Raw genomic sequence first — 16,827 nt, forward strand, 5'->3', positions numbered from 1 at the left:
TAAAAAAATCAAACTCCAGATCCAGGCTGCTAAACATGGCGTCAAGTTCAGCTGTCTTGTTTCTCGCCGACTGACAGTTTACATGAATACAACAAACTGATCCTTTGTGCCCAGGTCCTATGAACGCCTTTAATTCGGAAGGAAAAACATAAGGTTCACATAAGGATGCCATTATGATATGAAAGAAAAAAAAAGTGTGTTGTTACTTGGACCTAAAAGACCAGCTTATCAAGGTCTGCCCCGCACTTTATTAGGCAAGCATTCTGACCCTCTTCTTTCCTCACGAGGACTTTGCCATTACGGTACCATGCAAAGCGGAAATTATTGACACGTGCCCATTCCTTCGCCGTCTTCAGAAGTATTCGATCCTGTGTCGTCAGATTTTCCTGCATGAATGCATCAGGCACGATAACTGGAAGCAGTTTCTTTTTGGCAAGCCATTTGTCCTTTGTTGACTGGCGAGTAAAGCGAATGATTATGCCCGGGGTCGTGTTTCTTGATTTTAGTCTATGGATGGCGGATACAGTTTCCTCAGTTAGGGGAGCTAGTTCCAGTTTAGAGGCTATGACGTTTAGCTTGTCCATGAGAGATTCGTTATTGTTTTGCTTGATGCCATGAATTTCGAGGTTAAGCTTTCGACTATGATATTCCAGGTCGTTAACCGCGGCACGGAAGGCCTGCACTTCAATGCTTGCGCACGATGCCTCAATTTTAGTCACTTTGGCAGCGAGCGTCTTTATTTCGCCATCATGCTTGGCAAGGTTCACAAGGACATCATCGTACTTCTCCGGTAGCAGCTTTACTGATGCCTCGATTTCACTAACAGTTTGCTTGAGTGGGAGCAGGTCATCAAGTTTTTTGTTAATTTCCAGGAGCATGGTGGCGATCGAGGCATCCTGCCCCTTACAAACGGCGGAGCTGGCCTTACTACTGCGGCACGAAGGGCAGCACCAGGACTTCCTAATTCAACATCATTGGACCGAAATTTTTTCTTTGTTACTCCCGAACAATTATGACTGATGTGAAAATCTCCCGAGCATTCGCAGCAAAGCAGATAGTCATCATTTACCTTAATGGTCACATCACATTCATCACAAACAGAATTAGACATTCTGACGGGCGTACTCGAGGAGGGTTGGTTCAAGTGATGCGGTAACAAGTGAACAATATAGACAGGAACAGGATAGACTAGAACAACAGGCAGCAGCAGTGGCAGACTATCCTTAGTCGGCTAACTAAAACAGGGACGGCAAACACCAACCTGTAACAACAGTAGAAAATCCTCGATTAGACGAGTGTCCGTTCGCCGCCACTGCTGCTGCCAAATGAGGAGGTCATTTCAGTGACGCCCGTATTTGTAGACGACGGTGGCGCCTTTCACTTCCGTTGTCGTGACGTGGCTATCTGCGGTGAGCAGACACCAGCAGCAGGATCGGTAGGTGGGGCGGGCCTTGGTGAGCTCGAAATCCAATGTGCACGCGTGCAGTGTGCGGCGTAGTGGAGTTCCGGGCTGCTGATAATTTCAACACGATGCGACGACTGCGCACTGTAACGACAGTAGAAAATCCTTGATTAGACGAGTGTCCGTTCACCGCCACTGCTGCTGTCGCGCGGAACAGGAGCGTGTTCGCTACCCAGCGAAACGTGGTACACAGCGCGACTGTATGCATACACTGTATACATACAATTTTATAATAAATAATTGAATTAAGTATAACCCATCGGTCAATTAAAGTTGAACGCTTCTATCACGATGTGATGTGCCATGTGAGGCAATGACAATGCTCAACTCTCAGAGATTATGGACAGTGACGCACAACAACGCCCCAAGCAAACACGTCTCTCTGTGTGTTTTGTGCACTATGCAGACAAACAGCAATGGTGCAGACTAGGTAACGTTTAACATCAACTCAACACTCTCGTATTCGACTAAACGCAGAAGAAATTACACGTTCGCCGCCAACATCATCGCTAATTATCGTCAACCAATGCAATCAGAATACAAAGCTTTGCTTAAATCGATTACCTCAGCCGCGTGTGATCCGCAATTTTTTTTACTAGTTTTCATCAGTTTTCTTCCGGGCACGTAATGTTGGAACACTCAAGCATATCGGTGAAGGACAGCTTCTCCTTTTTTTTTATTCCAGCAGGGACATCATAAATTCAGTCATCCCTTCCCTTCTCCTGTTTAGACTATATTAGAAATTACACTACCAATAATTGACCATAAAGTTGGAATTCTACTTAGTCGTTTCAGTTTCTCGATACACAAACATCAACTTGGCGCCATTGTGGTTTCCCGGCATAGAGAGATCAACGTAACGACGATCGTGGATTGAGCAACATGATAAGGTAGTGGCACGCGGAAAGTGGAGCAAAGTACTCGCTCTGCGGCCAACAATAACAAATTGTCGCGCGTTGACCTCGGCTTCATATGACACTGGGCGCAGATTTCATTACATTGTGTGCGTAGCAGCTGTCATTTCAATAAGCGACACGGTTAGTGCTGTTACTAGGCAAAATAATAGTGTTACCGACTTCGTTGTAGCTATAACAGCTTCCGCAGCCAAAACTGTCATAAAGACGGTGAAAAAAAGGTCATTTAGTTCATCTCGGCACTTTGACTAACTATCTGCCATCTTTAACGTCTGAACTCATTTATCATCAGGAAAACAGCTCTCAACGCGTGGCAGTAAGCGTAATTTTGACTTCAGTGAGGTGCATCCTCGCGCGAAGGAGTGCAGAGTGCGAGGTACGTAGAATACACCTAGCTCTTGCTTCTTCGATACAGCGGTGTGCGGCGGCGACGTGGTCATGGAGGAGGGCGTCCTTCAGAGCCCCAACTACCCGGATGACTACCGGCCGAACAAGGAGTGCGTCTGGAAGATAACCGTGCCGGAAGACTACCAGGTGGCGCTCAAGTTCCAGTCCTTCGAGGTGAGTTTCTCGCCATAACCACTGCATGCAGATGCAGCGTTGTCCTCCCACCGCCTGCAGCTTGAGTCGCAAGGGCTCAGGCCACATCGATTGTGACAAAAGCTGACGATAAGTTCTGCACTAAGATGTTCTTGTGGTACAGGTACCAGAAGAGCATCAGTGATCACAGCTGACTACCAGATACCAATCTGTTTCTTGATCCTTTGTAAGCGCGCAAATCTGCTAGCTACTTGAAAGTTCAGTGCCTCGATGTCAATGTCGCGTTACATAGCGGTGAAATGTTTTAACCGGCACCGCGGCACTGTCTCACTGCCACGCTTACTTTATTAGTTGCTCAAAACCGTTACCTGGCTGGGAAAAAAGCTTATGAAATGTAACAAACTGCTAAAATGTATCGCTATGTAATCACGCATTTGCAACAGTGCATGCACACGCAAAGACTACCCGTGCGTACCTGTGTCATTTTTTGCTCACCTTGGAATGAAGTGCCACTACTGGTACTCAAGGAGAGGGGGCGCCAAGGCTTTAGTAGCTCCCAAAAATTGGCTACAAACGATACTGGAAATGTATCGTGTTTTGTTGAAGTGCCGAACTAGTGCGTCTTAAACTCCCACTGACCGCGGTCAGGAAGAAAGGAATAAGAGTATTCACGGCCTCTTGCGCAGGTGGAGAATCACGACAGCTGTGTGTACGACTACCTGGAGGTCCGCGACGGCCATGATGCGAGCAGCCAGCTGCTGGGCAAGTTCTGCGGCTACCGGACGCCCGATGACCTGCGTTCCACCACCAACCGTATGCTCGTCAAGTTCGTCTCCGATGGATCCGTCAACAAGGCCGGCTTCTCGGCCACATTCATGAAAGGTGGGTTCTCATTAGGCTGTGTGGCTGCTTTGGCACTTTTCTCGTCACCTTCTCTACACTTTACCCTTCCCCCAGTGCAGCGTAGCCAACAACACAGTTACTCTTGATAACTTCTCTGCCTTTCATCTTTTCTCTCTCTCGGCACTGCAACCTTCACCACATGCGGGCCCATTCAACTTCGCAGAACGGAAAATTCATCAACGTCTTCGTATTGTCGCCTTCGTCATTGTGAGGATGAAAGCAGTGCAGAATGTCAGTAACACTCGGATTGTTCTTGTGTGAGCTGAATTATTATTGGCCGCGATATGGCTTCAAAAGGCCTTTAGGATTATTTAACAGGAACAATAGATACCAACTGGACAATTTTGACGTCAGTGAGAAAACAAAGTATTATAGTCAATGTCAAATATCTGCTGTGTATAATATGCTCAGCGAACCCGGCCTTTCTCCCTATTTTAGAGCGATTATTATTTAACATATACACAGTTAACAGGAAAGGGAAAGCGAAGAGCAGGCTGGCAACTGCCACCGGAAGGGGCACGACGCCTGCCTACTCTTCTGAAAGGAGGTGACAGCAACACAGTAATGGAAGATAGGAAGGAGGGGAGGAAAGATGAAAAAGGAAAGGAAGAGCAACAGGTCAAATCTAAAGGCTAACGTAGAACACAGTACACTACGCACGTTGTTCTGCCGAGTTTCGACTCTGCAGCCGGAATTAAAGTGACGCCGCGTCGAACAGCCTCCACAATTATCGACCACATCCATGACTAGTTCGCTATGCGGCTAATTGTGCTCTCCACGATGGGACGCCAAGTACAGCTGCACGCAATCACCGTTTCACCAGTAGTCGGTTCACAATATGCACTACAAGGTGTTTGAATCCGCCACCTCCCATCTTTGAAGGAAGAAGCGTTAGGCACACACACACACAGTAGGGCCGGTCATTGAAGGTCACGCTACTACAGAATGTTGAATGTTCACGCTACAAACGTGAACCTAAGTTAGTTAACTCTAGAAAGGTTAGTAGGGTGCAATGGGCCTGATCACGTTTAGAAGCACAACCACTGGGGTGTAAACATTCCTCGAGTGTCGCACACAGCAGCTCAAGGAGATGATAGTTTCTCACTAGTGACATGCGCTGCGCACTGAAAGCGGGACACTCAAATATATGGTGCTGAAGTGTCTCGTAGCAGCCACAAGATGTACACAATGGACTTGCCACACGCGCTTGTCTGTATAAACGTTCGTGCACGTTCACGCAACCAACCCTCAGCTTGAGCAATTGTGCTCTAGCGCGACGAGGCAATCCTCGACCATGAACACGGGGCGGGAAAGTTCCATTTGCGACGCGTTGATCTGGATGCTACTTGAGTAGGTGGCGACGAATCAGCAGACGAGCGTCATCAAGCTTGCACAAAATTTCTGGGCAGTCACAGTTGTTACGAGCGCAACTTGAAGCGAGCCGCTCAGCATCTTCATTTCCGGCGATTCCTACGTGTGAAGGTATGCATTGAGCAACGAGAGATAGCCTACGTGATGTAATTTAGCTCGAGGAGTCAGTAATGCTGCGCACAAGTGGACAATCAAGCTCCCTGCGTTGTAACCTGCTAAGGCCAGTGCCGGAGTCCGTAAAGACGACAACCTTCGATGTAATTAACTCCTCTTGCAGGTATTTCAGTGCAACATTAATCGCTGCTAGTTCCGCAGTTGTTGACGAAGTTGCATGAAGTATTGGAAAGAGCGATCAGAATGATTTAACCACTTGACGCACTTTCTGGTACCTATCCATGTCCGTGCATATCTAGCTTCTGCATGTCTGCATGTCCGTGCATATCTAGTTCCGCAGTTGTTGACGAAGTTGCATGAGGTATTTTAAAGAGCGATCAGAATTATTTAGCCACTTGACGCACTTTCTGGTACTTATCCATGTCCGTGCATATCTAGCTTCTTTCACGCCGACTTGGGCGACTGGGTAGTCCATAGTATAATGGGTGGAGCGTCGGGCTGCTGAACTGAGGGAGCCGGCTTCAGGGCCAACTGCTGGACCAACTTGTGTCACGGTGTATGTGTCGCTCTTCAACGAACCTATTTCATGCCAACTTGGGTCACTGGGCAAATACTGCTCTTCAGTTGAAAAAAAAATATCCTTTGAGATATTTTCGCTGCTGGGCGGGACGCGTCACGCACGGCCTTCGGGGCGGCCGCGCTAGATGGCGCAGCATGTCCAGAGGGAAGCACGAGAAAGGATCCCAGCTGCAGTATGTGCCTCATACATGACGCGTTTCTGCAGTGGCAATACGATGTTTCGCTACAATACTTCAATGCTAATTGCATTAACGTCGACAGTCATCCTGCGATGGTTTCTGCCGGATTTGTTCTTACTCACCCAACTATATACGACAAAGAGAGTAACCAAATGGAGAGAGAAAGAGAGAGAGAGAGTTTATTCATTTTTTCCTAGCGCTTAGCGCAGAAACTTAAACAAGACTGACAAGAGAAGAGACACACACGAGTGCCCTTTACTTGTCCATCTCACCTAAAGTTTCTCCGCTATGTGCCAGAAAATATGCTGTACCAATGAGGCCAAAAGTCAGTCCTTGCAGATTATTCATGTTAGTGTTCGGGCTGCATACATGTTAAGCGACAGAGTTGGGAACGAGATTGAAATATAAAGCAAAAAAGAAGAATAAAGGAAAGAATATGTGCGTGCAAACGCGAGGGAGCGGCGCAAGAGCAAAAGTATTCACCGCTAAGCTTGGATGCTTAGCGGCAAATGTCGCCATGCGCAACAAGGTGAGACCACGACACAGATTATCTGGATGTGCCGTATTTACTAGCTCGACCACTGACATTTCTCAATAGAAAAACGCCTTCTAGAAACCCCTAGGCTATTTGACGTTCATTTCGCACTCTTTAGCTAAACGTTCGAGTATGTAAAATTATTTTGGCAAATTGTAATGCCTGTTAAGAAACCTTTCGTAAGAACACAAGTAAACAAGTATAACCATGAAGACGTATATAATTGGTTTCTATCGCGAAGTGACGCAGACTAAGACTAGAAGAAGACAGGACGAGCAGTAACTCTCAACTAAATCTTCATTGAAGCGATCAACGCATATAAGAGAGAGAGAGAGAGAGAGAGAAAGAAAAGGATGCATAGAAAGGCAGGGAGGTTAACCAGAGGCAGTTCCGGTTCGCTACCTTGCACGGGGGGAGGGTGAAAGGAGATAAGAAGAGAAAAAGAGGGGAAGGGGGAGATAGAGAAAAATAGAGACTAGCACGAACAAACTGCGTACACAACAGAGCGGTAGGGGGCGGCGTTCTTGCAGTCTATCGTGAAGCCCCGCAGACCGCAGGAATTAATAACGCGAGTAAGGCCTTTAGCGTGAATGTTCGGTGGGAGTACTGACCTAAAGCTTTGAGTTCGGATAGTGGACGATTGTCCAACTGGTTCAGTGCTCTGCATAACACTTGTCCTGGGCACTATATCGCGGGCAGACACAGATAATTTGTGTGAGCGTCTCATCGATGTTGCATGTGGCGCACGTGGGGCTGTTGACCGTTCCAATAAGGAAAGCCTAGGAGTTCGCAAATGCAACGCCTAGCCACAGACGGTACAGCATGGTCCGTTCACGTTGTGGTAACCCAGGTGGTAGGTGCATCCGTATGTCCGGAGACAACGAACGCAAACGACACATGGTGAAAGTGTTCGAGTCCCACAGAGGCAAACTACATTCGCGGGGCATCATTCGCAGCCCAGCCGCAGCGTCTGTTCGCGAAAGCGGAATCAAGACACGTTGGCCACTTTCATGTGCAGATCGGGTAGCTTTGTTGGCGTGGTCATTCCCGCTGATGCTGCAATGTCCTGGAAGCCATTGAAAGATTATGTTGTGTTCCTAGTCATGGCTGCGATGATACATGTGTCGAATTTCTGAGGCCAGTTGTTTATTGGGTCCGTGGCGCATTGGGCTTTGTATTCACTGAAGGGCTGCCTTGGAGTCACTAAAGACTATCCATTGTTGTGTGGTTCCTGATTAATGAAACCAAGTGCAGCACGTAGTGCCGCAAGTTCAGCACCCGTCGATGTGGTCACACATGAAGTTCTTAATTTGATTTCTTCAGATTTTGCCGGGATGATGACTGCAGCAGCTGAGCTGCTGCAGTCAGGCCTTAGAAGCTGCAAAGACTGGTCCTTTCGCTGGATACGCAGCTATTTGAATGGAAGATCTTTCTTTATTTTGACTGAAGACGGACCAATGACGTCTAGCTATACCAGTCGTGGTGTACCGCAAGGTGGAGTACTCAGCCCGACCCTGTTCAACCTGGTGCTCGTTGGTTTCGCCGATTCGTTAACGCAAACCGTTCAGCTCTCTGCATATGCAGACGACATTTGCATATGGGCGTCAGGAGTGACACGTCTACAAGCCCGCGCACGACTTCATAAGGCTTGAACGGTCGTGTCAGCATACCTAAGAAGGCAAGCCCTGGAGCTTTCCCCTGAGAAATGTGTGCTCGTTGCTTTTACTCGCAAAGCGATGGCCCGTATGCTTTGCGGATGATACATGTGTCGATGATACAAACTGTACAATACAGACGAACGCACAGCTTTCTTGGCGTCATCATTGACAGGGACTTGTCTTGGAGCCCGCACGTCTCGTACATGACAAAGCGTTTGGCCGCCATCGTGGACCTTCTTGCATTTTTCGGCGGGAAGTCCTGGGGCGCAACAGTACCATCAATGTTGCAACTATATAAAGCATTGTTTTTGAACTTCCTGCGGTACAGCTTACCTGTACTAGGAAATACTTGCATTACAAATATCCGCAAACTACAGAGTGTCCAAGCACAAGCACTCAGAACTTGTCTCGGTCTCCCCAAAACTACGTCATCGATTGCGACAGTGGCCATTGCCGGAGGCGCTCTTTTGACAGCCTATATAGATACAGATGTCCTGAGAGCACACATCCGACACCTGACTCGGATTCCCTCACACCGTCTTGCTTGCTTGCCAGCAAAGAGGCTGCATTCAACGTTTGCCAAGAGTGTTGTAAGACATCAGTCCTACTTGCCATTAGAATTTACGCCTCTCACGCGATTATCAGACCCATTGGGGTGTCTGCACCGGCCGCAAGTGCAATTTACAATTCCAGGGATCAGAAGGAAAGATGTAGCGCCGTTGCAAGCTTTGAAACAAACAACTTTGGAACACATTCACAACGTATAGAGATTCCGGCAACATGTATACACAGATGGTTCGGTAAAACTCAACGTCTATAAATGATTGCAAAAACCATAGAGCACAAAGATGACATAATAACACTTGTCGTTGGGGCATGCTTCTTACAACGAAAACGACACTCTTTCCACGCCATTTCCTTTCGTCTGTCTCTTTCTTAGTGCGCACGTCGTTTTCGTTGTAAGATACATGACATCGTCTAAAAAGTCAACACATAAACATATTGGAAGGTAGGGAAGTCATAAAAACGAATACTGTTTTACCGTACCAACTCGCCCAACTGTTCATCCTTTTGCGTGAGGACATCTTTATTTCTATCTTATTCAGCACCATTGCTTTGTTCTATTGCTTGTATATGTATGAAACGTTTGCGTATTTGTCCTGCTCATGTGGCTATACTGTATAAGATTGCATGATTAGTCGGAAACCGCCATGTCAGCCTTCTTCAAACAATTTTATTTCTCGTGGGTCAAATTACATACAACGAACACTTGATGGATAGCCAGTCACGAAGTTTTCAGTGGCTGACTTACGCGTCATGTGAAACGTCGTTATCAGAAATATGTGTCGCCTTATCTTTCACCTCTTGCGTGTGCTGTTGGCATTCTCCTTTATCTTTATTTTTATTTCTTTATTTCTTATTTCTTATTTTTATTTCTCATTTTTATTTTTTATTTCTTCTTTCTATATTTTCTGTACAAGCGAGATAAGTGGGGCATCTCGGGTATTTGCGAAGTCAGTCCCTCCAAAACAACTCATTTAAAGCAGAGCATAACAGAAACTGGTTTCCGTATTAATGGAAAGCTCCTTCGTTATATTTGTTCGTAAAAGAACATTTCAGCCAATCCAGATGCCGGACATATCATTGGCGAAGGCGACTGGTCGATGGCCAAATGCACTTATACGAAGGAAGACATTTGTGAATTCGGGTCCTGGGGGATAGGAGCGTCTCACCTCCAAGACATCTGAATACGCAAATCATGTTAAGGTGTAGTATCCAGCGTTCAGCTTAGAGAAACCCCACCTACTGACTTTTTTTTCTTCATTGTGAAAAAGAAAAAAAAAACGAAACACACAGCCGAACTAACGAACCATCAAAAGCTCCCGATTGTATCTGTTTGAGACTGTTCACTTCTGTTGAATGCCCGGGTCAAATGGAAGCCATCAGGTTATTTCGAGCGGTGTTTTGTGCGAACCTGCTAGCGGCCGCGTTACCAACTCATCCCGTCTCTTGCACAGCCAACGATGGCGCGCACTCCACCGCCGCATTCTTGTCTGTGGCACGTACGTTCCGGCGGTAATTGCTCAGCTGTGCTGAGCCACGCGAACTTTAGTTCGACGGCGCTAGCTTAGCTTTGTAAGTGATTCGATTAGCTGTGACCTTGCATACGTTGTCACTGGTCCGAAAAAGCGCGAGCTCGGTGCACAATTTCGCGGTGCGCTATACGTCGCCTAGCTACGCGTTGTGGCGCCGTCTGTACGCGCAGCCCGTAATTGATATCCGTGGTCAACCGCCGTAACGGCATGCGCCAGTGCGTAATTATTTGCGCCGTCATAAAGCGTAATAATCCTTGCTGTCGCCATTTCGCCGCTCGAATGAACTGGCCCGACGCGGTGCGCACTCGGCGGCCTGTCTGCGCAAGGCAGCTGATTGCTGGAGACAGAAATCGCGTTAGCAACGTGGGACCGTAGTCGCGCGTATTTAAAGCAGGCGCATAAAGAATTAAAGCAGAACTTGAACACTAAGCGTGTTGGTTTATTCGTCTATGTCGGGAGGGTAGCTGAGCAGAGCACTTTTAAATGAGTTATATGGCGTTATATATAAAGGCGTTTATGTGGTGTTTAAGACCTCTTAAAGACAAAATAAAAAGAAATGATAATAAACGTGTCTATCACGAAATTCTCGCTGCGCGCATTAGCCCTGCTAAATGGTTGCCCAAAGTTGCTTATACAGTGCTTTTTCTCTCTTTTTTTATTTTGAGTGCTTTTTTTTTACTCTAGGAAATTTACCACCAATGACGTTACTGGAGATGAATTATCTGCCTACGAGGACATAATTTGCGAGAGTAGCCAAACAACTAAATATTTAATAAATAAACTAATTGCGTCCTATAACGCATCACTAACTTTACTCACAAGCTTATAATGGAACCTTCAAGGGAATCACCATAACAGTGTAGTTCCGTGTTTTTATATTTCAGAATTTCCCTGTAGCTAAGAAAAAATTTCCGTCAAACTACTCGTTCAGCGCACCTGATTAATAAGCACGCGACACCACGAAGCGTGGCTAGCGGTGCGACCCTCCCTGTGACATAGTTGGACGGCGTAAAAGAAGTCATCATATCACCGCCATAAGCTGGTCTGTATCTCCCCTGCTCCTGAAGTGACCATGCATTCATTCCCGAGTCGCATAAATTGCGAACCGGAAGCAGCTCGCGAGAAGAAAAAAATGCGACGACGTCGGGTGCATTTTACGCCACACTTCGCAGAAGGATTGGACGGAGAGCCGCGTTTCGTGGTGCTGCGCACCTATAATGGGGTACATTGAAAGGATAATAGTTCAAGCCAGTTACTTCGACCCACACGGCCATTCGGAAATGTGGGCCGAAAGACCTTAATTAATGTAATTGGGTTAATTACGATATGAAGTGCACTGACTGTTCGAGCAAAGGATGTCCGCCTATGCAGGTAATTCATCTTTATAGTCACGTAATTCGAGTAAAGTTCGTACTTTCTTTTAAGTGTTTGAAATAGAAAAATAAAAAATGAGAACACTGTATACTAAAGCAACCGAGAATTGCGCGAACAACGGTAATTTAAAGAAGGGCAAGGTTTCTCGCACCGATGCCCCCTTGTGTTACCGGTCATTCAATATCCGAACGCTTTACGTAGTGATTTCATACGTACGACCGCTGCTCGCCGCCAGGTTGTGTAGCAGGGGAATTCAAAAGCGCCAATTGCGACAGAGAACAGTAGATCCCGCATTTGACGTCTGTGTTGCACATAGGGCAGAGAGCTTTTCATAAAAGGCACCGCGGCTTTTGCAGAAAGTTCAAGGAGAAAGAAGGAAATAAAGAAAAAGAAAGCGAAAAAAGAAAGAAACAAGTTCATCATTGCCGTTTTCTTATAGTTGCTTCCAAAGGCGCTTTTTTCTTCATTACCCACAATACTGTTTATGTGAATAGATTTCTAGCACTGTGGCTGAGTGCCACTAAGTCTTTTTACTAAATCTAACCCTTAATTCTTATCTATAGTTCTTCGCGGTTCGCTGGCCAGCGCTGCCGGTAGAATTACTTATTGTTCGCCGTGGTTGTCTTGCTTCGTGAATTCGTGGCCTAGATTATTTGCTGCCTCGCCTTGTATAGCGATCACATATACCCTAATATGCGAAGGCTATCAATTTGATAGATCAGCGGAGCGCTCTTCTATATACCAAGGAACAATGCCATCCCTGTCTCGCCTTCGCTTTTACTTCCCCTCCATTGAAAAAAAAAGGGGGGGATGGGAGAGGGCTGGAAAAAGCCGATGAATTTAAAGCAGACGAAATGGTTGCGTGGGTCAAGAGTGTCGTCGGCGTGGATGTGTACGTCTCGGAGGCGTTTTGTCTAGGAAAAGGCCAGACCGAACCTCGTAGTTATCCTAACTTCGTATTTCTCTTGTCCCGGCCGTCCCTTTGCTCCTTTTGTTTCCCATCGAAACACTTCCAGATGGCGCTCGCCTCTGTCGCATCCCGACCCACGTAAGAGGCCGCGTTTCTACCAGAAAGCGCGCCTTCGTGCGTAGCGTTCACCGCGAGCATCTACCGGTAAACGTTATGGTTATATGAGCTGCAGTTGCCAGGAAGCGTGAGAAGCAGTCGGATCTTTTAATGCTATCGCGTTCCACTATTAAAGGCGAAGCTTAAGCGTCCTCCATTTTTTTCTCTCTCTCTCTTTAAACGGGGTGTCGCTGGTCTTCATCGTCGAAATGGCCGCCCCTTCATGCGTGTAGTTTTCCCTTCTCACTCGTTGTCATCGCAAGCTCGCTTAATCGCATGTGGGCGTGTCCAATGCAGCACCTCTCCAAACCTTCATGCTCCTCCATCCATCAGTAGTTGTAGTGCTCCTTGTCCGTCAACATTTCTTCAGTGAACAAGCTCTATTCCATCGCCCAATGAAGCCTCCTAATCGCTCCTTTTATGTTCAGCGATGCGCGTCGACGAAATAATGTGCACGATTGAATCGTAGCAAATGGCGTTCAATGTGATTCACGCGATGGAGCTTACCTCAGTAAGCTAAGGAGTATGTCCTTACGAAAACTTCTAGCGTAAAAACGATTTTGGGAACATGGGCCCTGTGCAGTAGGAAACACGATGACTCAATTTTTCACTCGCGGCGATCGAATGTTAGAACCCATAGAAGTGGCTCCAACGGTGAAGTGGTGGTGTTTCCGTACCAATATAATTCTCTAAAGTGTGAATTAGCTGCCAGGGTATGAATCCAACGTGTTCTTTCTCAACTCTCGCGCTAAATACTTGTCGGTCAAAGGTGGCCGTTTCGTGCGTGTTTCGACGAAATAATGTGCACGATTGAATCGTAGCAAATGGCGTTCAATGTGATTCACGCGATGGAGCTTACCTCAGTAAGCTAAGGAATATGTCCTTACGAAAACTTCTAGCGTAAAAACGATTTTGGGAACATGGGCCCTGTGCAGTAGGAAACACGATGACTCAATTTTTCACTCGCGGCGATCGAATGTTAGAACCCATAGAAGTGGCTCCAATGGTGAAGTGGTGGTGTTTCCGTACCAATATAATTCTCTAAAGTGTGAATTAGCTGCCAGGGTATGAATCCAATGTGATCTTTCTCAACTCTCGCGCTAAATACTTGTCGGTCAAAGGTGGCCGTTTCGTGCGTGTTTCGGCCATAGCGTACTTGAAAGGATACTGCGCTTTTGGCTTATATATCTGGAAGATAATACTTTTCTATCTGAAACAAAGACAGCCTTGCACACACGCACACGCACGCACGCATGCACACGCGTACACACGCACACACGCACACCGCAAGGGCCTCTGCGTCAGCAGCCGTTTGGTGATTGCGACAACATGTACCCGAGCTCATGAGGGTTGCACCCTCCCGCGTTTAACCGTGTCGGGGGAAAAGGGGATCCTGGGGGTTGAGCCGATGCTAAGTGTTAGTACCTTTAAGGTCCCTCGGCGGAGGCAACACACCCCTTTGGCCTCAGCTTCACGTAGGCGGCACCCCTGGACTGACGCACCTGGGAGAAATCGGTAGTTGCCTTTTTCTGTCTGTCTCTCCCTCCAAACTTCGTCTTTCTCACTTTCTCTTTCCTGTCTTCACTTCGTTTTACTTCCAAGCTTCCAGGCAGCAAAGGTTAACCTTGTGTGGGATAGCCAACCTTATTTACAGCAGATTAGGTTATAGTGCCTGTGTACAGCTGGCGTTGCCAGGCCTTGCTTAAACACAAATCTCGTCAGGTCCCCTTGTTGGGCTCCATAGTGGGCGGCTGGCATTGCTGCCAAAACCTCCATAATACTAATGGCTAGCTCTTTCCCCCCACTCCCTGATTGCCTTCAGAAACGAGGGCGCACCGAAAATGTATTTAAAATTGTTGGCAACAGATTACAAAGCTTCCCCCGATTACACGTTATCCATCCTGACAAACCTGAAAAGGCTATGAGAATAATTTCATCTTAATGCCGAAATGTCTCACCAAAGCATTTGGCGCAGGCTACAAGGCATCGAAAATGGCTAGTGGAGATCTCGTTTTGGAACTCCGCGATGCAAAACAGCATGAAAAGCTTGCTAACCTAGTTACGTTCATGGAAATCCCAGTGACAATATCTTCGTACCGAACTATGAACACCGGCCGTGGTGTACTGATGATGACATAATGGAGCTGACCGAAGCTGAATTGTTGGAAAGTTGGAGTGAGCAGAATGTGAGCAATGCTAAGCGAATTATGCTAAGGCATGATAGCAAAGAGATCAAAACAAAGCATCTAATACTTTTGGCTCAAGCATCCTGCCCGAGACAACCGAGGCAGGCTATGCAAAGCTACGTGTCAGACCTTATGTCCCAAACCCCCTTCGATGCTTCAAATGCCAGCGTTTCGGCCACAGTTCCCAGAATTGCCGAGGCCAACAGACACGTGCTAAAAGTAGTGCCGGTGATCATGCCTCTGAAACTTGCAAAAGTGCTCCACACTGCGTGAACTGTGATGGCGAATATGCCACATACTCGCGGTTGTGCCCGTCATGGAAAAAAAAAGAAAATAAAATGTTATTACCGAAGTGAAAGAAAATACCTCATTCAAGGAGGCGCGCAGGTGGGTGTCATACCTTCCCAATAACAGCTTTGCCGATCAGATGCGCCAGGGGGCAGCAGCACAACGGCTTCGGGCAACTGTCCGGCCCACACGCAGTGAAGCCTGATTCACATGATGCGATTTCCGCCGTTTGCGACGAAAATCGCAGTCGCAGTGCCGACCTCCCGATTTTCGGCTGCGACCAACTGGTTGGTGCGCAGTCACACCGTCGCAGCGATCGCTGCAACTTTCCGTCGAAATTGCGCGAAGAGCTATTTCGCCGGTTTGCTTTGGAAAACTGCGTCTCCTTCAACAAGTGCGATGCACGGAGACGTGGATTACCGAATTCGGTACGTACGCCAAGGGAAAATAAAAGAATTATACGGCAGATTTTATCCTCCCATTTCTACGCATGCGATGACACGCTACGCAGCAAATGAAGTGCATTTTCACGTTTGCTTCGTACACCTTTGCGAGTTGTCACGAGACGACATGCCCTTTTGGGTCTTCAAAATTTTCTTTTGCTGATTAGCATACAAAAATCACGCGCGCGGAGCAGCTTAGCTAATTTCAACCTCGGCAAGGGCAAATTACATGACAGCAAAATACCCGAAGTTTCAACGTTGTGCTGAACGCGGTACCATCGCATTTTCTTGTCGGTTTTCAAGCGTGAATTTCCCGATGCGTCTTGAAAGGTTGTCTTACCGCACTTAATAAATTTGACAGACCAAAGGTGTAGGCTATCGTAATGAATTTTCTACGATCGCATTAAATCCGTAGCTTCAATAAACAGCCTCGTTAGTTCTTTTTCGAATATTAAATGCACGTTAAGTTGCACCTCCTCTCTGGAGAATTCTTTTTTCCTGCACAGAAAACAATAAACATTGAATATGTTGCGGACTTTGAATCCTTGCTGCACCGGTATTGACATTTGCTTTGAAAGGTAATTAACTCTACAGCTAGTAAATTAAGTAAATTACTCGCTTGCTATAGTTGCACAGTGACAACGTACCCTTCTGCACAGGTATGTAAAACTTCTGTAACAATGCGAAAAGCAGGCAAACAGCCTGTCCTTGAGGATAAAACAGTAGAAAACGACACGTTAAAGAAAAGTAAATCAAAACTGTGCAGTGAAATCAGTCAGTTGCATCCCTTCCTGTGAAACTGAATCCTTTAAGTAGAAGCAGTTCTTGCACGTTCACAGCTGATTAAGTGTGCAGAGACATTCATGCTTTACATGTTTCTAATAAGTTTGTGATCACATATATTAGTGTGTAAACCCATATAACGATGTCTAGTGTGATTATTATCTTTATAAGTACTGAAATACTATGCTACTTGCAAGAACATTTCACCCAGGGGTTTTAGAACAAATTTCTGCATTTCAGCTATACAATATATGTGGTTCATTCAATAGAGGACCACAGACTGCTTTTCTTGCAATGACAAACTTATTCGAAATTTTACTTACATACAGGAAAGAA

General features: G+C 46.6%; 1 protein-coding gene across 1 annotated transcript in view; it reads left to right on the plus strand.

The window, feature by feature from the left end:
• tok (tolkin) overlaps nucleotides 1–16,827 on the plus strand; it is an 897,857-nt gene that overhangs the window by 811,858 nt on the left and 69,172 nt on the right. The window contains exons 9-10 of the mRNA XM_070528278.1: nucleotides 2,792–2,937; nucleotides 3,603–3,798. Of these exons, the coding sequence (XP_070384379.1) occupies nucleotides 2,792–2,937; nucleotides 3,603–3,798 (342 nt within the window). The remainder of the gene's footprint in view (nucleotides 1–2,791; nucleotides 2,938–3,602; nucleotides 3,799–16,827) is intronic.

This window comes from Dermacentor albipictus, unplaced genomic scaffold (assembly GCF_038994185.2).
Source record: "Dermacentor albipictus isolate Rhodes 1998 colony unplaced genomic scaffold, USDA_Dalb.pri_finalv2 scaffold_11, whole genome shotgun sequence".
Lineage (NCBI taxonomy): Eukaryota > Metazoa > Arthropoda > Arachnida > Ixodida > Ixodidae > Dermacentor > Dermacentor albipictus.